Source organism: Pholis gunnellus, assembly GCF_910591455.1.
Source record: "Pholis gunnellus genome assembly, chromosome: 12".
Classification (NCBI taxonomy): Eukaryota; Metazoa; Chordata; class Actinopteri; order Perciformes; family Pholidae; genus Pholis; species Pholis gunnellus.
Window position 1 is genome coordinate 17,610,074 of NC_136539.1, and position 25,683 is coordinate 17,635,756.

Here is a 25,683-nt window from a genome sequence, read left to right on the forward strand (position 1 = left end):
GCTCCATTCAAAGTCAGAGCGAGATTCAGTGTAATCACTACAATACCACACCGACTTAAAAAAGCTGGCATTTAGTGCTATGATTGACAGCGGGTTTAGTCAGACTATCAATATTTGGGCAACAATTTGCTGTCTTCATCTTGCTAAACCTCGATACCGAACATCCTGCAGTGAAATGAGCAGATGGGGCTAATATACATAATCTTGTAAACAAAGAATATGATACTATTCTTTGACAAATTCAGACTTATTTAAGTTATTTGTGTTGCTCTTTGTTATAATAACACAATGTGTTTAGCTATACACTTCACTAGCTTCCTCTTACCTCTTACTCATCAAACACTTTCAGACAGAACATAGAACTGACACCTCGATGATGAAGAATAGACACAGACGCACAAATAGTGAAGGCTACCTTGTATTTTATGGATTATTTAAGTTCAAATACATATTTCTGCACAGTGTTGACAGAATGCGCTGTCATAAATGCAACTTCAAATCTTCTGTGTTGAGACAAGTTTGGCATTTCGTTGGTTTTCTGTTTCAGGGGGCATTACACCGCATTTATCAAAGTCAGAAGTCGAAAAGTCTGACTTAACATTTCTGGAACACAGCACATCTGCTGAGTGAGGAACAAAAAACGACAGCTTTACACCTCTTAGAGAAACAGGGGAACTGGCACTCTTTGATGTTTCAGAGCACAGTTTAGCACAACATTAGTATTCCCTGGTGATGCATGACAGCCAAACGCTATTTTCCTTTACCGTATGAATTTGTGCAGCGTGAGATGTCAGTTTCTATTTGACAGGTCATTTGTCAGTCCTTCTGCTAGACATCATCCTCTCAGTGCGCAGACATGCAAACCCTCCACCTGTCCGCTCACGTGGAAACATCCCTGGACCGTTGCCCGTAGTCAGCCTGGCCAACACACACACACACACACACACACATACACTGCAGCTGGGAGGAAAACAATGACCTGTTTTTATTTTGTTCATTTTGTAAACATGTGCAGACATTGGTTTGTCCACAGAGGTTTTTAACCTTTCAATTGGTTCCTTTGCTTTTCATAAACCAAACTTATAATCTGTATGTTCACGGTCACATGTGTGCAAAATGCATCATTATAGCAAGCTACCGAGGCAGGACAAATATGTACACATGATGCCGTCTGTTTGTTGGAATTTAAGAGTACTCCACTGATTTAATATTGACCTCCTATAATATCGTCGGATAGTGATATCATCTTTTTTATTCCACGCATCATTCTTTCTCGGGAATGCAGTCCTATACCATTTTTGCCCCATATATATACTAGTAGATTTTTAGTGCTTTTGAAAGCTTGCAATTTAGTCGCAGCATTTGTTTTCCTATCTTGTAGGACAACTATAATGGTGTTTGATCTCATTCTCCTTGTCTCCTTTCCTTCATATGTGAGAAAAGACTTGACAGAGCAATTCAAGGGGCGCAGCGGAGGAACGAGGCGTGTATCGTTTATAGATAGATAGTTTATATACAGCAAAGTGGACTTTTGTTTTCTGTGGCCATGTCAAGGATTGCTTGAGAGAAACAAAAGGAGCCTCTCCTCACACTCTTAAGAAGTCTCACAAAAAGAATAATGATTTTGATAATGCAGTTTAAAAAAAAAGCTTTAAGGCTTTCTAAGATCACCTCCCTCTGGACAGTGGAGAACACATGGACTGGAGCTGTCTGACAACCCATATTAAACAAGCATCCAGAGCAATGACAGTTACTAATGTCTGCATGCATCTTCGCTGAGACTTTCTGAAGCCTTTGAGTTTAGCAGTAACCTCAATATTTTCAGTGGTTGGAGAATGCTGAAGCTCGAGAAAGGTTTATGTTGATATGATATGAAAGTCATACTGTACATCCAGTCCTTTTTTTGGAAACAATGTGTCACAAACTTCAAAGGAACTTCAGCCTCTAAGACTCAGCGACCAGCATCTTTCACCGGTAGCACAAGCTGGATCCACAAGACCCAAGAATTTGAGTTCCACAAATATCTTTTTACAGTTAGTCAAGTCAAATTACACTTACAGATACTACAGATGCACTGTTGTATATTCTACAACATGTGGGATGCTGTTTTTTTTAGATGAAAGGCCACACGGAGGAGTTTGCTCTTGTAACGCACGAGTACCTCCTCGACATGTTCATCTTCTATTTTCAATGAAAATAAAAAACCTCTTTGATATACAGTAGAATACATTCAGCAATTAGAATTGGAACGTTAATCTGAGTGCACATCTTTTTCAAATGTAATCTGGGATGATTATACCGATTTATTTTTTGTAATCTGATTAGTAAAAGATAACATGTTATTGGGATTATGTAAACAACCCTGATTATATATTCGGGCAAGACAATTTTGCCCATATGACAGGAAATTAGCATATGTGTAGTGAGGGAGCACCTGGTATGTGTGCATGCTTTGACTTATCCCACGTTGATGTGTATGTTTGACTACACCCCGACATCTCCCACAGCTCTAGTTTACTTAATTGGCACTAGTATTACAATTTACAAGCACCGTGGCTAGTTGTGTGCCCTCGTTACCCTTTCTAATTACAAGAACTCCTCATAACTCGAACAATGTGTCCTCACCAGAGATTCCCGTTAAAAACAGGATCTGGAGACGTTCCAGAGGCTAATAAAGACACTTTGGCTTCCCTCACGCTTCATTTACAAACGACCTGTTGTAATGTACTGACTGCCCCCGTGTTAAACACACTCCTGGCACAAGGACATGTCAGATTATGGTAGTTGTTAACACCATCAATATATATCAGTTGGATCCTGCTGACCTTTACCAAATGCTTTTCAACAGATTGTGTGTGTAATGTTGTAGTCCTGAGGACTCAAATAGACCTAACTGCTTCATCATGTGTTTGCCAGTCCTCCCTGATTTTCCTGGTTAAAGACACAAACTATTCATTTTGTACTATCAGTGAGCGAAGAAAACGTTCTCCAACACTTGGATATTGCCTTGATGTTGACTATTTCTGTCCAGTTTTACCCCCTAGAGTACAGTGTGCAAGTGACCCCAGTTTGTAAATCACAGGCAAGAGATGATTGAGTTGTAGAAGTATCCCTACAATTTGCATCTGTTTTTCAATTTTCTTTGAACTTCGTCTCAGAAGCATTTTACTGAGTTGATTGTGTGTCCTGTGCAGATGCTTAGCAACGCACAGGACGCACAGCCAGTTTACACAAAAATAAAGTGTGGTAGAAAAACAGAAATAAAGATAAATACAGCACAAATGGGGCTTTGAACTTGTATTGTGTGGTCTACTCTGGTTGTAAGCTATTCTTTGCCGTCCTGCACAAAAACTAAAAAGGAAGGTAGTTTTGAAAAGGAAAAATTCACCCAACATCATATTACACTGTTTATTGTAATAAACACTATATACTAGACAGGTATGACATTTTCCCTCAGCTGGTGACTATTGTAAATGTGTCTTTATACTCACTATAAGACAGGTGTCACATGTACTATTATTTTTAATGAGCAACATTTTACTTCTCCATCAGGTCTCTTTTATTGCAACTTGTCGAGGCACCACTGTGCATTATGTCACAGTGAAGAGACTAATAATCAAGAAATCAATGAAAACAGGAAAAACTAAAAGGAGCAGAGCAGTGGGAAGCCTATTTCATCTAATGCATTTTAAAATTGCCTTCCATGTAAAGAGCACGGGGGGGGGTTTTAGCCCAATGTATGATCATCCTACCAAGAGGATGAAAACAGTGTAATGAGGGACCCCAGTAAGGCATCTGACTCACCAACAGGAAGCACAGGCACCTACATATAAAACCTGAAATAAACAATATTTGAAAAAAAATATACATCAACTTGTTTTTCTTTACCCCATTCACTGGAGGCTATTTTTTTTTTTTTTTTTTTAAGAGACTTGATTATAATATATTATGCTGCGGTTCCTGTATCGCAATTTACATCGCTCCTTAATAGACACTCTCTTTGCAATAATTGGAACAAAAGTGCTGAAGTGATCATGAGTGCTCGAGGGCTTAATAAGTAAATGTTAATGCGCTGTATCCATAAATTGGAACAGTTCCTCCAGTGATTGCGGATGCACAATTTAAGTATCTGCGGTTGCCGTTTGTATGGCAGAGTCTCAAGCCCCCCTGCTAAGTTCACATCTTAGAAGGCAACAGTACTTGATTGCAATGTAAATCTCAAGCCCGCTGATTTATGTTAGTGGTAGTCAATTTTTGAGACTAACAATGAAGATGCTAAACATTTTTAATCAGAGCGCCACACAAATAATCACCTCTAAAAATTAACCACAGCCAGTAGATTTTCTAATAATTCCTCTTCTCACGCTGAAGTAACAAGTTTCTCAAGGATGCCCTTGAGAAAACAGAGCGGTTGTCTATAAACTTCTTCTTTTTTTTTTACATCATATTACATCCAACCAAATATATTACACTAGTGTCTGCAGTAATTTTACAGTTCGGTAAAGTTAATAAAAAAAAAACAATATAAACCTCCGGCTTGACAGCACTTTTCAAGGTGAATCAACATGCGTGATTAGCCTCTCGCTAATGTTGCTGACACCCAATGATGCATACAGGCTAGAGGACAAATATATAAAAAATCTATCTTTCAAAAATATTTAATGAATGCGCCGTGTCTTCATTTTTGACATCTTATATACAGTAACTCAGAGGCGGTGCCGGCGCGCGTCCTTCATCGGTGACAGTAAGTGGACGGCAGAGTGAGGAAGATTAACTAGAGAATGATTTGGTTTTTGAAGCTACGGTTGAGGTCTTTGTGCGGGAGGACGATGGAGTTGAGTATAATCACCTCTGAAGGGATGGTCACGTTACAACCTGGGGAGAAAAGGCAAGGCTGTACTTAAGTCTGTGCAGCACAGAGCACATAAGACATTGCATTTCGGTTGTAACCGTAGGATGTGATGCATGTTTGGAATGAAGAAAAAGATACCCCCAATAAGGTACCTAATAGTTTTAGCCACAGTGGAAATAGCTGTTTGGGCTAAGAAGAGCATCCTTTAATTAAATCTAATATTATCAGACAATATTAGACAAAGATCCTCTAGTATTGTATCTACTGTATACATGCTTTAAACAACTGATAGAAAAACCTTTAAAAAGTGCGATGAGAAAAGTACAATTATGATGAATATTTAAAAAATGCATCTGAGGGAATGCAAGTCTCGTTTAAGGTCAGAGCGCGCTTACCGAGAATAGTGATTGAGGGTGTGAGTTTTCCTTCTCTGAAGAGGGTCTCGCTGTCAATCTTTGCGAAGGGATCATTGGGGTTTGGGTCACTTGGGGTCCCTTCTACTCTTGCCCACTTTCCAATAGTGCTGTCCCATCCCACAATGCTGTTCAAAACACAGCAGTGATCCTACAGGAAAAACAACATGACGGATTAAGAGTGTTTCAAAGTCATTCATTCAACTGTAATTATGCATTTCAGGTATCCGTATGTGCAGTGTGGAACAGTCGCATCAGCTCATCAGCCTGCAGCACATCTCCCCGGGTTCTTCAACTATTCCTCACCAGGTTGTCGTTTCAAACTCAGCGGTAGCTGCACTTGAAGGCCGACTCAAAGATTTATATTCCCAGCCATTTTACTTCTTCGTGTTTCGCATCACTAACCCGTTTCTCCTATGTCTCAGTATCATCACCCGCCGGTCCGTCTGCCTCCCAGCCTGCCAGAGATCTGCTAGCTGTCAGGCTAACCCTGCTTGCCACACTTCTGCCTCATTCCCCGGTCACGCCGGTCCCAGTCTCCATCATTTCTATTCCTCCCCGCTGGCACCGGATTCCCATTCTCATTCATCAGCCTTTCATCCTGATCCTCCGTTACAATAAAACTCTCTTCTCACCACCACCTGCATTTAGATTCCACCTGTGTTCACAACAGTGCTAGATACTATTCCTACAAGTGAAAAAACTCCAAATCAAAGTACTTATAACTTCAGATTGAAAACAAGTAGTTTATTTTGAAGTACTGTATCTTTCAACTGACGAATTGTCCTTGTAGGCAGTATGCAATGAAAGCTAATAAGTCACCCACAGTCTACATTCACTTTTAGAGGCACCCAGTGATCACTGGAGACACGGGATTAAATTATGCCAGGCCCCAAATCGTTAAAAATGACATCTTTGTGAGCGGCACAGGCAGATCATATTTCTGGTGTGACAGAAGAGCTTAAAGATAAATTCTAGGCACTGTCACTGTTGAAGTGTGGATAATGTTTCTAATAAAATGTTAGGATGTCACCCGACAGTGAATGGGCAGACACATTTGCATTTCAGCTTCCTCAGTTCCAGTTCAGTTCCAAACTTGAAGGTTATTCTGTGAGAGAGACACACTTGATGTTTTCAGCAATGGCTGCTTGTATTTAACAAAACCTTCACCGCAACAGTTAGCGCACCTATTTATGAGGCAATAGGTTAAAAATAGGTTTTTTAAATCATTTCTGTGTTGCAACGGGGGGCTCACCTGTAGAGTTACACCATGAAGGATGACGGATTCTCGAACTCTGACCCCAGCACCAATAGTCACTCCAGTGCCAATGGAGACATTGGGACCCAACTGGAGCAATACAGGAAACAGAAAAGTAATATGCAGTAAACCTGTTCAATTCTATGGATTCATGGTGTAAAGCACAACACAATAGGGAGGGGTGCTTACCATAGCGGTGGGGTCAATGTTGGCTGTAGGATGAATGTAGACATTACCTAGGGAGAGGAGATACAAGATGAAAAGATTTGTCTCCAATATTAGAAAGGGAACAAAGCTACACAAGTTGAATAAATCTTACCACTTATTTTGGGGCCTCCCTCCTTGTTTGAGGCCAGTCTTTCAGGATGAGTTGTGTGATACTGGTTGAGGTACAACCGACTGGCATAAATTGCAGATCTAGGAAAAGATGACACATAAAAACTACGGTATCATTATCACACAGTCTTTTTTGGATCAGAGCAGTATTGTAAGGTTTTGGTGTTCCAAGCGTAATGTTTTAAATGGTAATGGCCTATATGTATGTCCCATGTCTCTCTCCTCCTCCAAACGTTGTACAGGCTACAAGGTGGACACAGAGACAAATGTGTGTCCCGTTCAAAGTGACAGTATTTACGACATGTGCCCTCACCCTGCAGATTTTATCTGGCTCCAGAAGCTCAGGGTTTTATACACGTAGAGTTTGCCCTGTCCGGCAAGGGCAGTGAAAATGTCCTGCTCCAGCCTGATGGCCTCTGCTCGGTGCCAGCCGTTGGTTGGCTCCTCTCTGCAGGAGACAGACCGTCAGTTTAATGGCACGGAGTGATAAACCGGGGCCTCGTTTATTTAAAAAACATGCAATCTTGTGCACAAAGTTAGAGGTTAGAATGAAAGCCAAGACAAAGTCGGGTTGTAAATATAAACTGAGAACATTCATTCTGTTCACTGCAACATCATACTAAACCCAGCCACTATCAGGGCAGGGCTGTGATTAAATCAATATTTTCTCACTACATATTTATGAAAAACAAATCAAGTTAAACATTATTTTCTAAAAAACATGCCCCCTGATTCCCCTAAAATTGATAACCTGAATACTAAGCAGACGATGAGCCACTGCAGGCAAGGCTTCCCAAACAACAACCCATTTCATGTCTTTTGTGACCAACTTCACCGTTCTCCCCGACTACCAAATGAACAATTTAAATAAACAGAAATGTGTTGTACCATCATTTCCTTGTACCAAACATTGTTTTTGCTCTCTCTTTACCCCACTTGTACTCAAATAGCCTTTGATATTTCTATCCGACCCACCCAGTGGCCCCATAAACTCTAAAGTTTTCTTTAAAGCCAAAGAAAAAAACATGAATTTATTGCCCTGCAATCCAGCCCCTAGAATTAAATCAGAGGAGTGAGTTAAAATGCATTAATGATGCTAACTTTGATGGTGTCAGTGCCGGGTTGAAACCAAAGCTGATTACCTAGTAGTGATCCAAAACATAAGTAGAGGAGTCTGTGTGTTCCATATTAATCAGGGTCTCTGGCATCGTGTATTGTGAGAGTCCCAAGATGAAACAGCGTGTTAAATATTGATGAAAAGAATATTTTAAAGGATTGCATCGAAGTTTTACCAAAAAGGAGGAGATGTGGTTAGAGGCAAAAGTGCTCCCCTCGAGACGTCGCAGTAGAACCCATCTCATTTCTATCAAGTATCTCTGATGTGTTCAATCATTTTGCTGAGTCAGGGCCCAGCTTGAGTTAAGGGCTGTTGATGTGAGCAGGTGGATTATGCACAGTGTGGTTTGACCTTTTCTAACGCATTTCAGGTGTCCTCGTGGTGCCCAATGGTAGGTCTACTACACCACAGTGAACATTTGAAAACAAAGTAAAGAAATAAAATTTAAAAAATGTGTCAAATCTTCCAAAATGTGATAAAATAAAAATCCATTTATTGATCCCATTTGTAACTATGTCTGTGAGTGACTCTGTCTACATGCATAACCAGGCTGTGATCACACAGGAAGCTCTGTCTAATGTTGGGAGTGTAGCAACTAACAAATAAAGCAAAGATTCACAACAAAACATGCAACTGTGTAACAGAAGGTTTCACCAAATGCAAGCTTGCTAATGAGTCTTTGCTAGCTACCCTACAGAGACAACAGAGACAACACCAACAATCAAACCTAATACCAGACAACGGGTGTTTTTCACCTAAAGATATGGTTCAAAATCCAAGTGAGTTCCGTCTGTACTCGAGGACTTCAGACATTTTGGGAAAATTGTATTCATTTTCTGACAGAGTTAGATTAGAAGACTGATAACTCACTCATCACTGTCCATTAAATATGAAGCTACAGTTAGTTTAACGTAGTACAAAGACTGGACACAGCTTGTCTGGCTCTGTCCAAAAGTAACAAAATCCCCCTACGAGCACCTCTAAAGTGGTTTGATCCAAACAAAAACTGTCGGCATTAAAGTCACCGTTCTTACACTTTGGTGTGGGGTCAATTAGTGTTCTATAAAAGGGTCCTGGTAGGTGGATTTTGTTACCTTTGCACAGAGGAAAGCTAGCTATTTCCCCATCCTCGTGCTAAGCTAACCACCGAGGCTTTATATTTACAAAACAGATATGAGAGAGACTTCAATTGTCTCATCCAACTCTGCAATACAAAGTCAAATCGCTGACAGGCAAAGACCGTGTAGTGCCTGTTGCAAGGACAAAATGTGCCAAAAGGCACAATTAATTAATTAATTAATCCATGAATTAAAACAAGCTGCTGGCACAACGGGAGGTTCATCACTTGGCAAAGACAGTGCACAGAAAAAAGGGCACAGGCAACATTCACAAAGCAGCCTGTGCGGTCTCAAACTTCTCACGGGTCGTCTTTCTACAGCTCACACACCAAGTGCTCTACAGCTACACCGTGCCGCCTAAATGCACCGACTTACCCGTCGTATGGATATCTGATGATTGTGTGAGCAAACAGAAATCATGGCAGGGAGGAGAAGGGAAGGAAAAAAGGACAAATGAAGAGAGACAAAGAAATGGAATAAATGGAATTCACATGCATCCCCACACACACACACACACACAGAGATTCGACTCACAACAACATGTCCTGCTGGTTCTTCTGAAAGACGGCGCCGATATGCTGGAAGATGTCTGGCTTAAAGAGGTATATGCCGCAGTTTATTATATCGCTCACAAACGTGCTTGGCTTTTCCACATAATGCATGACCTGAATAAAAAAAAAAAAAAGAGGAGTCGTTGTTATTTCAAGGGGAAATAGTGATTTGTGGCAATTCAGGGAAATGCAATAGGAAGTGTTAAATACCTCGTGTGTTTGCTCGTTTTCAACAATACAGCCGTAGTTCATGGACTGCTTTCTGTTTGCCTGATAAGAGAAGAACGGCAGTATAGATCAGAACTTCTCATTATATTCAGCATGCCAAAAAGCTAAATCCAATAAGTAACAGAAAGAAAAACTTTTTGGGGAGTTTTACTTTTTAAAGAAAGTCAGAACTGTCAATAATGAAATCTCACCGTCGTCCCGAGAATCACAAGGCTGTTGGGTTCTCCGTGTTCCTTCTGGAAGCTGAGCATCTCTGCGAGCGGAAACGCTGCGCAAACATCAGCATTCAGGACAAAGAACGCCTCTGGACTGCCGGAGACAATCTGATCCCTGAAGTGATAGATTCCCCCTCCGGTGCCCAGCGCTGCATACTCCTGCAAATACCTGCGGTGGAGAGTCAGGCAGAACAGCGAAACCTGCAGTCATTCAGCAGTGGCAGTGCAGGAAAGGTAGCACCACTTAAACAGTTACTTAAAAAGAAGAATACATATATGAATGTATACTTCTGTACAAGTGGTGTCTATTCTTTCCTGAACCACCCCCCCCCCCCCCCCCCCCCCCATAGAAGTATATATATATATATATATATATATATGCTATAAATGATCTGTATACACGTCCCTAGTAAGTCTGCACTTGTTACATGACTCTGATGTTTACCTGATGGAAATCTTGAACTCCTGCTGAGCATTAACCAGGAATCTGCTCAGTTCTTCATTTGGCTGATAGAAGCCGATGAGCAAAATCTCCTTCATATTCGGCACCTTGTAACACAAAACATGTGCATTATTGGACTCATTGCATTAAGGGCAACCGTCTGAATCACAAAGCAAGGGATGATGCACTAAACGTAAATGTCATTTATATTTGGTTTAATTCAAATGGAACACTGATAACTGACAACAATGACTTTAGCATTGCAGTGACTCTCACCTTGGCACATGCTTCAATGTGATGCTGCAGCATGGGCACACCGGCCACTGGGAACAAGGGTTTGGGCACTTCGAAGGACAGCGGCCTGAACCGTGTGCCTGCAAAGCAATGCTGGTGATTACTTGCAAATCAGATGTGTACTTCTAGTGAGCCAACAACAACAGCTGTAAAGAACCCCTAAGTACATTAGAAGTGATGTCATGTCCTCTCTTGTGAATAAAAAGAAAATTTCATATTTTAAATGTCCATCTTTATAGACAAGCAGATGTCCAACAAAGCTTTTTATTTATGAACTGTACGGAATACAATGTGTGTCCTAACACCACGATTAATCGTGTTACTTAACGTATTCCTACTGTAAATGCACAACAATCTTTAAACAGCTCCTTTTTTTAAACAGAAGAACGTTCACTTGATACGAGGGATAATGGGACTTTAGCTAAATGAGACAATGGTGTTAATAATAAGTGTTGCAGTCTTACAAATATACAGTTATAGTCTTAAATGTTCTTGTTTTATGTGTGCATATATCCCCTCATTATGCCACGTCAGTGATAAACAAGCTCAGCTGGGTGTCTTGTTAGCATTAGCCACCTAGCTTCGCTTTAACCAAAGTACTGCCGACTCTGAAAACAAGACAAGTGATTAGATGTATTCTCACCTTTCTGGGGGCCTCCGATAAGAATAACCGCCTTCAACATCTTGACAGAAACGCTGTGGTTTGTGAGAGACAAGTCCAGCCTGGAGACGACCTGCAGCTCGGTGTGTGTGTTGTATTTCCGGATCCACTTCCTGCTTTGTGACGTTTACGGTGTCCGAATAAAAACACGGAGCGGAGTCCGTTAATGAAACGGAGTGGAGGGGATTATAAAGACGAGGCTCTGGCGTGACATTTGGTTTATGGCGGACGATTAGAAAGCAGCAGATAATAACACTCATTAAAGCATAGTTAAGTGATATGCATATTATTAATGATTGGTCTAATAAGGAGACAGGATTATCATTAAAAATATCCAGGTGAATTTGTTAATTATTATAAAATAAAAAGCTGAATGAGATGCTGAATCTATAAGTTAAATTAATACTTGCTTTCCCTCTTTTTTGAGCAACAATCAGACAACAGTGTATACATAGTATAAATGGTTACTGTCTGTTGTGCACTTGACAAATTCTACAAAAATGCCAATGTTCAAAAATGTTTTGTTTACTAAAGACAATGGTCTTGTTTGTTTGCTATAGATCCTGAATGTACAAATCATTCAAAGTGCATTGTATGTGAAATAACCAGACAGATTAAGCAGTTGTATTCTATAATGCTTTTTTTAAATCTAAGATTACAACAAAACATAAAGCAATCCCTTGTGTTACTGGAATGACCACTTTGAGTTATCTTGTCACGTGATGTGTTTGTCCTTTCCATACAGTGTTAGCACATACAATAATTTAACTTGGTGATTGGTGTATAACAATAAACACTGTACAATAGTAACAATACATACTTTTAAATACACGTGAGAATTTACAATAAAACATAAAAATCAAACAAATGTATAAAGAATACAATGAAATATGTGTTATTAAAGTATAAAGCTGTGCAGGGATGTGTAAATTAATGTAAATTAATTCAAGGATGGACGTAAGCGTTGAGTCAGGGAGGGCTTTGTTGGTCATGATCAGGTTTGATTTACATTAAAATCCTCTGTAATCGGGTTTTTCATAGCAGACATTTTGATGTTGATGATAATTACTCCAAAACAAAGCAGCTCAGTGGGATTCAGCCTTCATTCATTTCATTATGTACACCTGTTCTTTTACTAATCAACATCAAAATGTCTTTGGTGAAAACTAAATAAAAGGTGGAATAGTAATAACATAAAGTGGGAATAGTAATACTGTTGACTTAGAACACATAGTAAATTGTACTTTGATTGCACATAGCTTCTTGATAGATTGAGTTTGTGTGAGTCAGGGCAGCGGTTTCTGGTTTTTAATGATGTATTTCTGAAAGTATTGAGAGATTGTGAGCCAATGCAAGTCAGCATCTGACTGCATTTAGTGCATCACAGGTTAAAGGGCATTATAATGTTGGTAAGAACAAACTCAAAGTATTATCATAGAAATAAATTGATTCTACTTTCATCTGTGTCCCTCGGATTTATACAGAAAACTTAAACTCTAGCACCTGAGATGGACCCAAGACCCATTGGCTTGTAATCCTACCGCTTGTTGCTCTGCTTTATCGACAGAAAGTTCAGTTCACCTTTTTATTTTCCAGAGTATCTTTTGCATAAAGTAGGTTATTCTCTCGTTTGAGTTTAGGGAAGTTACAGCAGTGGGGGAAAATAACCCAGCTGTCACTTTTGAACACTGATAAAGACAACAAATAACACACACGCAGCTCTAATGAAGGAGTTTACTTTCATTTGCCCTCATTAAAACGTAACCTGAAGTAAAACAGTCTCTCCCATGTGGTGGTATTCATAACTCAAACATATGCAAATAAGATGGGAATCTGCATCAAACAAACAGAATAACATTTTAGTCAACAATCACCAGGGGACGAGGTGCTTTTGATACGCGGCGCACTACTGCCGGAGCAACGGAGGAGTCAGAGTGTTCAGCTCCTTACAAGTTTAAAGGTTTATTCCTTTGCATTCTGGTCCATCTCCACCTAAACACAGTTTCCATTACAAAACAACAACATAAATCATAAAGTGTGTGGGAAGAAGATTGTTTATTATACTGAAATAATTTGCATCCATTGTATCGTCACAGTATAATAAATCCTTCAATATATTAAAAAAAGATATATATGTACAATTTTCCAAAGTTTTCAAATTGGCTATAAAGCATTCCTTCTGAGTACCACAGTCTTTGTCACATTGTATTCTCATATTAGAAAGACAATCAAAGATCTTTGCATCACCATCTTACTCTTAAATATTACACATTTGAAACAAAAGTGGAGAGTGATTTTCAAAACATAGTTTTTGCCGACAGATTGCTTGATTCAACATCACCCTGTACGTTTAATTATCTCTATTACGGGCTAACACAAGAAATTCAGTCTTATTCCATACATTACAATGCTCTACCTGTCACATCTTTCACACGTGGTTCATGTTCTAGCAGTGCTACTGAAACAGTGTAATTCTAAATAAGAAACGATTTGTTAAAAAGGCAGAATGAGTAGGATTTTACAAAAAACTAAAACAATGTACAGACTCCAAAACAATCCCTCTAGAAAATCACTTATGACCCCCTAGAGGTGTGAAGTAGTGTCTGTATCTGCAGAGACGTATTTTCTCATTTCTGAATTTTTCTGAGCGTCAACCTCTATAACAAAGTAGCGACCGGGAGCCACATCGTTGGCACGCATCCAAGAAGAAGCTACGAAAACGCAGAAAGAAGGGCAGATATTTAACTGGGTGAAACATCGAGCGGACAAAGCTTGTTCCAAACCGAGAGTAAATCTGGGATTGGCTTTGCACCCACTTGCAAAAAGCCTAAACCTAAACCCTGGCCAGGGGGCGCAGGCTTCTAGAGGAGGGGTCAACTTTGAATGTTGTGTTTACAGAACCCAACCTGCCGATCCTATTCATTCTGCCTGCAGAAAATAATGTGCTGAGAGGTACAATCAAGGGAATTTAAAATGATTAAGTTACAAAATGAAACTAGTAGCCCAATCAGAAGCACTGTAAAGAACTAATGTCAGCAACATCTCTTTACAAAAGGAAACTTGGATTCAGCAAAGGTTCACATGACAGGCTAGTGTACATTGTGCGAGTACCGACAGCAGTGAGTGTCTGTGATTGGTTAATTAACCGTACCATCATTGTTGAAAACAATACAAGACAATAAAATATTCACAATTAAATACTCAAGTCCAAAAATCACAACTTCCACAGAGAACTTAAATCACTCTTCAGCAACACTGTGAATGTGAAACCAGCTTATTGACGATTTCAGTAAACATACAGTACCTAACATGTTAAAGTCACCTGTGTAGTACGCAGACCTGCTGTCCTTCTGTCTCACTCACCAGAATCAGAAATCTGCTTTTAAAATGATAACAAAAAAAAATCTACTCATGCAAATAAATGTCTCTGTTAAAGAGGAATAATTCAGTTCTGTCTATAAACACAAAATCAACTCATTATACATGTGTAGAGGTAAAAGGCTTATTGATTAGTATCATGTAAAAATGTAGTGGTGACTTTGTTCCTAGTGGTCTCTGATACACGTTGATAAAGGTAAAAAATGACGTAATGCCCTTTTGAATTTACAAAACTGGTTTCCATGAACACACTTTCATTCAGCACCTCGTAGCTCCGCTCATTGTTACTTTACATCGTACCACTTTCCAGAACCGATGAGCCCCTTCCTCTGTTAGCCATTATTTAGCTGGCCATTTTTTATTCAAATACTATCTCCTGTTGAAGAGGTCTTTGCGTTTACGCAGCGCCTCCAGCACCCGAGCTCTGAACTGGGTCCAGTCTTCATCCTGGAACTGCTGGACGCCCAGGGCCAGGTGGAGCTCCGCAGAGTGGCTGCGCAGGAAAGGGTTGTACTGCCGCTCCTCTCCGATGGTGGAGGGACTCTGAAAATGAAGAGCACGTCAAAAACAAGCAGCCCTCCACAAAGTTTATGTGCACAGTCTCTCTATAGCAGCCACACTAATTCACACGACAATCGTTCATTTGAGGAACACAACCGCGGGAGACAAGTGATCGCTGCCGACTTAAACCAGCACGGCTTTGCATTTCTGCCCCCAATGCTGCCAGACGTCTCCTCGTGAACAATAAATCACCTTTTATCTTTCCATTTCATGCATTTAATCTAACTATAAAGCAAAGAATCTCCGTCTGTGGGTATGTCCTTTGCTTACATCAGCTGTTCATCAGCTTTACTCTCCACTAGGCCGATGTACTGCCGAGGACCCAAGGATGTGGTGGTCTGATGGTGGTGCTATAACAACTGTAATGTCTGAACCATTACTCTCAGAAATATATTACAGTAGACTTAATTAACGACATCCATATAATATTAGTGGTGTCTTGATAGCCATTTAGAATTGTGCCCTAATCTGTTGTTTCACTGCTTATCCTACACATTTGGAGCAACTGTCACCAGATTTGGCACAAAAACATCTCTGGACCAAGTCGTAAAACGTTTCCTTGTCAGATTCATGCAGTTCAGATGGCCTTCAGTGTTTGCTGCATTTCTGTGGGCGGGGCTTGTATTAAAAAGAAAATCTCACATTTTCTGATTTGGTGCCATTTGGCCACTAGGCGGCGCTGTAGCAGCATCATCTAACAGTAAAGCAAGGAATCTCTGTATGGCTGTACATGTGTGTGTGTGTGTGTGTGTGTGCGCTCAAGTGTGTTCTACAGTGTGTCACAAATCTCAGAAACAGTTCACCCGATCTATTTCATACTTGACGGGTGTTTGCTATGGACCCAAAGACGAGCAGTGTTGAAGGGGGGGGGGGGGAAGAGACACACACACACACACGCGTTCCAAACGTAGTACTAGTTGAGCATAATCCACAGAAATAGCCAATCCAGATGATGAAACCCTGGATCGCACAAGTTCAAAGCGGCTCAAACAAAGAGTTCAAGTGTTAATGAGAATCTCTGCGACCGTACTGTTTTAACGTGAAGCTCTCCTTCCCCGCCTCAAAACGAATAGCAGCTAATAGATATCCAGTAAAAGCAGCAGTGCCGAGGCTGAGGTAGCATCACGGCAAGCCAGACGCACCACTAGAGTTTCTAATTTGTTGTTGCATGTCACTGTGGGGGAAAGCACGAGGGCAACCACTAAAATTAATGACGGCTGACTTCCGCTAAGCTGCTTCAGTTTCGGGGTCCTGGTACTGTGCACGCTGGCTCGCTGCCTGTCAGGCTATCACAGCTTACTGGGACACTTGAAGCCATCGTTAATGTTATCAGCAACACCTGTGCTTTTCCTGCTGACAAGCAAAAGGTCTGTTGTAAAAAAAAAAAAAAGAAGAAAAAAAAGAAGGCCTATCATTACAAGCGTGTGAAACTGCCTCCAGCGCCATGCTGTATAGATGGCAGATAAAAAGTCATCTAAATTGTGGATAGCCACTTCACTCCACAGTAAACCTTTGCTCTGCTACAGACTGCATCACAGAGGAGGCTCCACTGAGAGCCTGGAGGAGGAGCGCTCCGGCGCTGACAACACATACATACACTGTAGGCGGGTGATAAACCCTTTCCTCCCAGGTGCAGGACTGCATGAATCCTCTCTGGGACGGCGTGGTGCAGAGGCATAACAATGGCAGTATATCATTCTCACCGTGCACAGCTTCTGGCCACGCCGCTGCAGCACCCACTGAGATTTGTTTTCTCTGGCAGCATTACGAGGCTCAACTTCAGCCGCAAACAGTAGGTTGTCCTCCGCATACTCATGACCTGAGAGAGTGGAAGTCAAAGTACGGAAATCAAGCCACAGCGACACATTCACAACACCACCGCCACCACATCTACATCACTCAAACACTGACACACACATGTTGGAGTCTGTGACAACTGAGAAGATGTTCCTACCGGGCCATAATAGAGTTTCATCACTTAGGGAGGCCACGGTGTCCAGAGATGACAGCATTGTTGTGGCACTGCCTTCAAACATCCTCCCTGAAAACAACAACAACACATTTGACTTAAGGAAACGGGGTATCTGCACATTTTAAATTACTTAAATTGGTCAACTGCTAAGAGTTACATCTCATTTCGGATTCATCACCGGTCATGGGGGTTATTAAACCGTACTCTAAATGGGGAGTAAAAGATAAGGCACATTTTAAAGGGACATTAGGCTGTGTTTATTAAAGCTAGTTGCATGCTACTGTACTACTAACTCTGCAGTACACCATAGAGCACAAATGTTATTGGTAATGTATAATGTAGAAAACAAGACCTCCAATGACTATATTCAAGACATATTTCATAACAATTTAAATAATTTTGTACTTTTAATGATGTCTTAAGAGACCTGTACGTTTGCTGTAATTAAATTCCTTATAGCCTCTAGGGAAGAAGTTAGTAAAAACGATAACAAAAGGAGTAGCAATGAGATTAAAATAACAAGCAAACATGGGAAGTATTCAACATTAGCCACGCTATAAGGACATTTACATTGCCTTGCAATGTTTTAGAACAAACACTACATTAGATTCTGATTGGCAAAGCAAACATAATATGCTTTCTTGTTGGAAATAGGTACAATTTGCACATTGTAGTGGTGTTCAGTTAAGATGACAGTGGCATGCATTACTGTTTAGTGGACATGCTGCTCTTGAGTGCATGTGGAGGGTCTAGGTGCTCTGTGTGTGCGTGTGCGTGTGTGTGTGTGTGTGTGTGTGTAAGCAGCAAACGTAAAGGAGAGCCTGAGAATGTGATTGTAAGCTGTGCGATAAACAAGTCGGGACTACAGATGGAAACACCACAAATCTCCGCTTCAAGCTTAAAACTCACGATCCAAAAGAACAAGTCTGCCACTGACTGCTACCACGGTGAGCAACCAACCCTCAGTCATTGGGGGCTTTTGGAAAACGGTCTTAAGACTGTGCAAGGGCAGTTTCTCCCAGTTATTTGATCTCAGCATGTTCTTGTGTAAAGTAGTGCTTACTGCCTATACAGTGTGGCCACGTTGTGGCCACTTGTGGGTACTGCAGCATACAGTATGTGTCTCCAGTCCATAAATACCCTTTTCTATGCGTGTCTTTCTCTTCAGCTTTGTGTTGGACAATAACGTGTTTTATTGTTTTTCTTAAAGCAAAATCGTCAGTTGAGGAATTCCATTATCGTCCAAACGTTACGGATTTCTTTTCACCGACCGTATCGAGCAGATGGCGCTTATTTAAACTGCCAATTCATTGCCCCCTTACAGTCCTTCAGTGGCCCACGTTGTGTGTAGCATGACTTCAAATCGAACAGTAAAGCATCACAGAGGCCTCAGTTGTGTTTTTTTTATGTCTCTTCATTGTTTTACATCAAAGCACGGGTTGCTGTGAAGCACAACGTCAGATCTTTATGCTTATTTCTATGGATCCCGTTGTGTCGTAACTCACCACATCCTGAGAGGAACACCAGGTCACCAGAAAAGAGGCTGGAGGGTGCACCCACCACCTGGCCATCCAGCAGGTAGATCATGTGGCCCACGGTGTGTCCGGGAGTGAAGAGGGCCTTAAAGTGCATACGGCCAACTGTCACCGAGTCCTTGTGTGACAGAGGGCTGGGAACAGGAAGATAAAAAAAAGTGCTATAAAAGGAAAATGTAAGATGCAATGCATAAGAGAACACTTTCTCATACTATGATAATGCACCGTGCAGTCAGCTGCTACTAGTGCTGACAGAAGGAACGAGACGAGACTCAGTACGGTCACGCTAATTCTGTGTGAAGCAGGGACTTACTGCGTGAGGCCAGGAATGTTGTCAGCTGCGTTTCCATACACTCTGCACGAGCTGTGAATCCTTTTCAACCCTTTGTTTCCCCCACTGTGATCCCTGTAGGTAAAACACAAAGCAGATGCTCGCCAGTAGTGTGGACACATTACAACATTTGTTTAAACATGTTTACCTTTATTCACTTGACACAGTTTTTATAATCTGTCATTATGTGGTACATTAAGCCCCGTCATGTATAACATCTATAAAACTTACCAATGCTTGTGTGTACAGAGTATTGCTTCTAAAGTCACTCCCTCTTCCTTAAGAACTGCCTGAAAAAGAATTCAAAATCTGTCACAACTTTCAATCACACAAACAACAACTTCAGCAGCAATTTGAAAAGACCAGCGAGCTGCAAAATATGTCCGACTATTGACACAGTATGTCTTTAGTGATTCTACTTCTGTGCTTGTAATGGAGGCTGCCGAGAATGCACACACATGTTCATTCACCACAGCTGTTGACAGTCAATAGCTGGGAGTACAGTTCACATAATTGTAAGGCAACAAAAAAGGAAGTGCACTGAAATCAGAGGAGTCGTTTTACGATACCTGGCTTAATAAAAGAAAGGCATAACTGTCACAGATTCACTTTGGGTTTGTGAGCTTCATAAAAAGAGGTTTGTGGTCAAGAACTACAATCACACTCATAACGCCAATCTTCCAGTTCCCATTGTATCCATCTACTGTGTTATGATCCTTTTCATCAATCATGTTTTTTTTTATATAACCAAACTGTTAAAGCACCCATGGGACCACGCACACATCTGTCCACGTGACATCTATCGCACTTCTGTCCATCCTGGGAGAGGGATCCCTCCTCTGTTGCTCTCCAACAGGTCTCTCCCTCTTTTCTCCCTGTTAAAAGGGTTTTTTTGGGGGAGTTTTTCCTGTTCCGATGTGAGGGTTCTGGGACAAGAGGATGTCGCATGTGTACAGATTGTAAAGCCCTCTGAGGCAAATTTGTAATCTGTGATTTTGGGCGATACAAAAATAAATAGAATTGAATGCTATATCTCATCCTATATTGTCCCATGTAACCCTCATAATGATATTCGTTTATATTTGCCAAAAGCAACCATTTATTTTAGCCCTGATGTTGTTGCAATGAGATCTGGCGAATATCTGGCGTGTCAGTGAGGCAATGTGTTGTTCAGCAAGTCAAGCTATCCCCTCTTCTGACAAAGACGGCTACAGTTAATGCACAGAAACATGTCTTTATCTGCATAGTAACATTGATCTGATATCTAGAGGCGTTCACCTGAACTGTTTGAGGGTCCGCAGGGTCTACAACAACTGCCACACTGGAGGCTGTGTCGATTACCAGATAGCTGTAGTTGTCTGACAGTATCGGGATAGGAAGTATTTTGATACCTGTGGGCACACAGAGAAATATAAATTAAGTATTCAGGACAATATTTCACTTTTTTTCCCCCATTCAGAATAATAGAAGCAGATATGTAGTATTACAATGTACATATAATGCTCCTAGTTTGTCTTGACATGTCTTGACACCTTTGCATTGGTGGTAATAAAATGTATATACTCCAGACTGCTGCATACCATTCATCTCCACGGGCTGAGCTGTGGAGTGTCCAGCAGGGTAATGCTCTCTGGCTTTCCTCATTTGTCTCTTGTAGTACATGTAGCCCAGTCTGGTCTTAGTGTAGAGTGTGTACCTAGGAAACATATAAGAGAGCTAGGAGACACGGTGCGTGGTTGCAGCTGGTTGATAATGCAAAACCCCACCACGTCACGCCTCCTCGAGTGAAACATATGCAATTATAGCGTGGACACAGTGACATGGGTAACATGAGTAGGTTAGTCGACTGGCAAAGCAACTTAAAATTGCAACATATTTGAATACAGTTTTGGTGGGTCGGCCTTAATAAGAATGGCTACATGTTGTTCCGCTGCGCTTATGAGAATCACCGCGGTGTATTGTTTTATCAAGGAAGGTCACGTCATACTCACGCAATTCGGAACAGCGGCTTCTCCGTGCGGGCCATTATTATGCTCAGCGATTTTCTCCAGAGGACTTGTCCTTTGCGTCTGTAGCGAACACATAAATATAAGAAACAGCAAAAGGATGCAGTGGCGAACAGCGTTCCGGTCCAATCAGGAAGCGCCATAGCTTCTGAGCGTGACGTAATGACGTGCCGCGACGTACATACGCCAACCCCGGAAGTGAAGATATAAAAAAAGTAAAAGAAAAAGAAAATAGTCCAACACAAGAAAATAGCGTTAATTTCAAAAACAGTTTGAATAAAAAAACTCTTTATTTTTGTGCTTAAAGAGTGACATAATTACCTTTTATTCTAATTCAAAGTTAATTATATTGCCGTAAAAAACACATTCTTAGGCCTACTCAAAGTAATACTTTTAAGGCTTAAGCCCAGCATTTACTATCTGTTTTACCAGTATGACTTAATTCCACTTGAATGAATTGTATATATATATCAATACAGAATCGAGCCAAGTTTTGGTCAACTTCTAAATAATTCAGCGATGCCTAATGTTCTGAGACAGCTATAGTTGGCTGTTTAGTAATATGCCAGACATTTGGGTTTACTTAGAGGGGAAATAATATTAGGTCTTTGGAAAAACTATTCTCAGGATGACCACTTAAAAAGAAATCAACTCAATGTTGGGAGTAGTGTTACATACTCTACCCAACATACAAAATGTTTGTAGGGCACAACAGTCTGTGGGGTTTGCTTATTTATTTGTGTTTTTTTAATTATTTTGAATAGGAGCTTGAGCAACCGGAGTCGCCATGCTTTCTGAGACACATCAGTAACAGTGTAAGTTTCAGGGAACATATCCTATTACAAAGATGACATCCACCTGTGGTGTTAACCTGCAAACCTCCAAGGAGAGAAAGGACAGAACGGGACAGTGATCCCATTTCAGACTAAAACCGCCAGGTGAGTAATATGTTTTTCTTTCTTCCCTTTTATTGGTTTAAGTTCTCATTTGTGTCTCTGCTCCTATAGACTTTTCTAGTATGTTATTTGATATGTATCTATTTGTGCACAGACATATCTTTTTGCAGCAGATATTACATACATTTGGACTGTTCCTTTTTTTTTTTTTACAAGGTGGATTAATCGTGTTGTAGCTTTTGCAGATAATAATCATATAATAATCAGATTTAATCGTAGTAATTGTGACGATGATAAGTACATAGTAATTAATTGGACAGCTGTGTATAACAAACTGACCAGACTTTAGTGGTGAGTTGGAAGTTATGGGTATTCTTACCTTGTCAATATGTGTCGTGCCAGCTCACTTACCCTGCCTTTAAGGAAAGATCATGACGTCTAAAAGTGATAATCCTCCACCCTACGAGGATGCACTACACCATCCTAAGTATGGAAACTACCCCCACCAGCCACAGCGTGGCTCCCCTCTTCCACCACCTCCATCTTACAGCCCCAGTCCGGGCATGTACCCCGGCCCGCCTGGCTACTGGGGTCAGGAGGGCGTCTACCCGCAAGCGGGTATGTGGGCAGCCCCTGGCTTCTCTCCGTCTGGGAGGCCTACCACAATACCGACTCTGTCTGCTGGAGTGTCTCCATCCAACCAAGGTTCTGAAGAGATGATACTCAAGTCTTGCATTACATTAAATCAGCTTCTCGCCGTAAGTAGTATAAATTACCACTTTGCTGTTCCCAATTCTGCAGGAGACATGGAGGATTTTCTGAGCACCCAGTGGGAGAGCACATCTATTCGGCATGCCTTCATTAGAAAGGTAATGATGTCCATCATTGGTCATGTCACACACAGGCTTTTACTGCGTGTCTTACTGTTGTTCAGAGTGCCCAATGACAACCGTGTGCACTGAAATGTTCTCCTGTGTGCTCAACAGAACTGCTTGGTTTTGTGTTTGTGGGCAGGTTTACTTAATTTTAACAGCACAGCTTGCCGTCACCTTTTCAGTTGTCGCTGTCTTTACGTTTGTGTAAGTGTCCCTGTTCATCACAGTCTGATATTCCAGAGTTTAATGTATCTGATGGAGGGTGAGGAACATTTTTCCCCGGAGTGATCCCTCATGTCTTTGCTTTCGTAGTGACCCAGTGAGGCTATTCGTCATCAGATACCCCGGCATCTACTGGGCATCTATGTGAGTTACACTCCCAAGAACAAAACAACAACATACATTCAGTGCAATTAAACACAGACAGAGCAACTCCCCTGAACCAACCATATACTCACTGCTATTTTTCTCATGACATGCTGTTATATACAGTAACAATAATGGTGCTTTATCTCTCCATAGTGTGGTTTATTTTGTCGTTTACTGCATTCTCGTCTGCTGCAAAGAGCCGAGGTAAGCATGGCCCTGGCCTTTTTAATAATTTAGAAATACTTTTTCTACTGATAATGTATATCTTAAATTAATATTCATAACCCATAATCACTCTTGAGCGTGTAAACATTTTTAAATATTCCTCACATCTTGTGTTCAGGAGGCGTTTCCCATGGAATCTTGTGCTGCTGGGAATATTTGTAAGTATTCTTTGTTACAGATGTTGGGTCAGAAGGCAATATTGGGTCTGATCCACCAGATCAATGTGGCCAAACTGAGAACATATCATGAGGAGTGACTGGAATAATAAAGCAAAACAGAACAAAGAGAGGGGGGGGGGGGGGGGGAACCTGAAAAAGATTTCAACCCACTCATTGTTTTCATGTTTTATCTTGCAGACTCTCGCCTTGTCTTACATGTCTGGAACAATTTCGAGGTTCGTTGTTGGCTCAAACTCAGGCAATACACCACAATACACAAATGCTGTACATCTTGATGATGATGCATTAGACCCAGTGATATTCTTAGTTTTAGTTTTAATCATTATTATGTATCTTTTACAGCTATTATGAAACAAAGGCAGTGTTTCTCGCCATGGGAATAACCGCATTAGTGTGCATCGCTGTCACAATCTTCTGCTTCCAAACCAAGGTAGATGCAGATGTAGACTGTGTCTCTCTGGAGCTCAGTAGGCCGTGGCTTGTCAGAGGATGTCTTTGTTTTCAGTGTGACAGAACGCCTTTGTCTCGCATTACAATGGGGCACTGAGTTCCTTTAAATATTTATCAACATTTTGGGATAAGATGTGCATCCAACTTCTCTGTCTGATGCAACTCGAGAAGACGAATAAGTAACATATTCTGCTGGTGCATTACACATCCACGTTTACTTTTTCCTTCACCTAATTCTGATCCTTAAATGATAAAGACTGCTCTTTCATGCTGCTTCAAGCATATTAGCTTCACTTTCACCCCGTTAATGACTTGTTTCTCACTACAGGTGGACTTCACCTCCTGCGGGGGACTTCTCTGCATTGCTTCCGTTGTGCTCATGATCATCGGGATTGTTACGGCTATCGTCCTCTCCTTCCACTATGTGAGGACTCTTTTGTTGAATTCTTTAATGTTATTCTCTCTACTCGTGTTTCTCGGTGTGAGAAGTAGAAGCTCAGTAGAGTGCATCTCTGCGTCTGATTTCACATTCAGAGGCCTTTCTTATGTCACTCCACAGGTCCCTTGGCTGCATATGCTCTACGCCGCGATTGGAGCTATCGTTTACACTCTGGTGAGTCTACGCTCACATGAATTTAAGGAGAGCATGTGGAGCCTTGTATTTATTATAAGGTTATTGTTAAATAGCAAGAGGCTTAATGGTCCCAACACCTGAAATACATAAATGTTTGCTAGACCTAAGCATGCTGATAATTTGATATTTCTAGAGCCTTAGATCATATAAGCGCTTAGCTCAAAACACGGCTGTGCTTAATGCTTGTGACTATGTTTGAGGTCAACAAGAAAATAAGTACAAGTATGCAAATGTGTGCATCTCCTCCCTAGCTTGCACTTATGTATATTCCTTCCTTTTATGTTTGTCCCATCTCTTCTTTCTCCGTTAGTTTTTAGTATACAACACCCAGCTTCTTATTGGGAATCGGGAGTTGGCCATCAGCCCAGAGGAGTACATCTACGGAGCCCTCTCTCTCTATATTGACATTGTTCACATCTTTCTCTTCATCCTTCAGGTCAGTGGCTCTGCTACTGAATAAGCCCATATGGTTGGAGCTTGTAGTCTGCAAGTTTCTACTTGCAGGAAATTGATTGACATTAACCATAATGCTCTCCGTAAACAAGTGTCACTAAGGATGTTTCTATACCAGCTATCACTGTTAAAATTCCAAGCTATTTAACTATATACATGTTTATTTTTTTAATGTCTAACACTTAAGCACTTTTATTCTCGCACTGTGTGAATCAGTCTTTCACCTCCCCAACTGTGAATGAGGAGAGAAACTAAAGCATATGTATGGGTGTGGTTTCATATTTTGTCTTGCCTTTTTGTTTCAGCAAGTGTTATTTCAGTAGATCATGCGTGC

General features: G+C 41.0%; 3 protein-coding genes across 3 annotated transcripts; 1 reads left to right on the plus strand and 2 right to left on the minus strand.

Annotated features, from left to right (window-relative positions):
* Positions 1-3,394: 3,394 nt before the first annotated feature.
* On the minus strand, positions 3,395-11,590 carry gmppaa (GDP-mannose pyrophosphorylase Aa). The gene is made up of 12 exons (XM_079169986.1): positions 11,468-11,590; positions 10,807-10,904; positions 10,534-10,637; positions 10,065-10,257; positions 9,856-9,915; positions 9,629-9,759; positions 7,173-7,307; positions 6,843-6,940; positions 6,713-6,759; positions 6,521-6,613; positions 5,248-5,416; positions 3,395-4,875 (listed from the first exon to the last, which is right to left on the minus strand). Exons 1-12 carry the CDS (start codon positions 11,505-11,507, stop codon positions 4,775-4,777), a joined length of 1,269 nt encoding a protein of 422 aa, XP_079026112.1. The 5' UTR covers positions 11,508-11,590; the 3' UTR covers positions 3,395-4,774.
* Positions 11,591-13,518: 1,928 nt separating this feature from the next.
* Positions 13,519-21,411, minus strand: pnkd (PNKD metallo-beta-lactamase domain containing; the record flags this gene model as incomplete). Its single annotated transcript, XM_079170347.1, has 9 exons — positions 13,519-15,406; positions 17,128-17,243; positions 17,379-17,465; positions 18,902-19,065; positions 19,245-19,337; positions 19,494-19,552; positions 20,541-20,653; positions 20,843-20,958; positions 21,254-21,411. 9 exons carry the CDS (start codon positions 21,409-21,411, stop codon positions 15,233-15,235), a joined length of 1,080 nt encoding a protein of 359 aa, XP_079026473.1. The 3' UTR covers positions 13,519-15,232.
* Positions 21,412-22,595: 1,184 nt separating this feature from the next.
* LOC306704386 (protein lifeguard 3-like) lies at positions 22,596-25,356 on the plus strand (the record flags this gene model as incomplete). Its single annotated transcript, XM_079170706.1, has 11 exons — positions 22,596-22,869; positions 22,966-23,033; positions 23,179-23,243; positions 23,352-23,405; positions 23,562-23,612; positions 23,752-23,791; positions 23,990-24,027; positions 24,155-24,242; positions 24,591-24,686; positions 24,822-24,875; positions 25,207-25,356. 11 exons carry the CDS (start codon positions 22,596-22,598, stop codon positions 25,354-25,356), a joined length of 978 nt encoding a protein of 325 aa, XP_079026832.1.
* Positions 25,357-25,683: the final 327 nt, after the last annotated feature.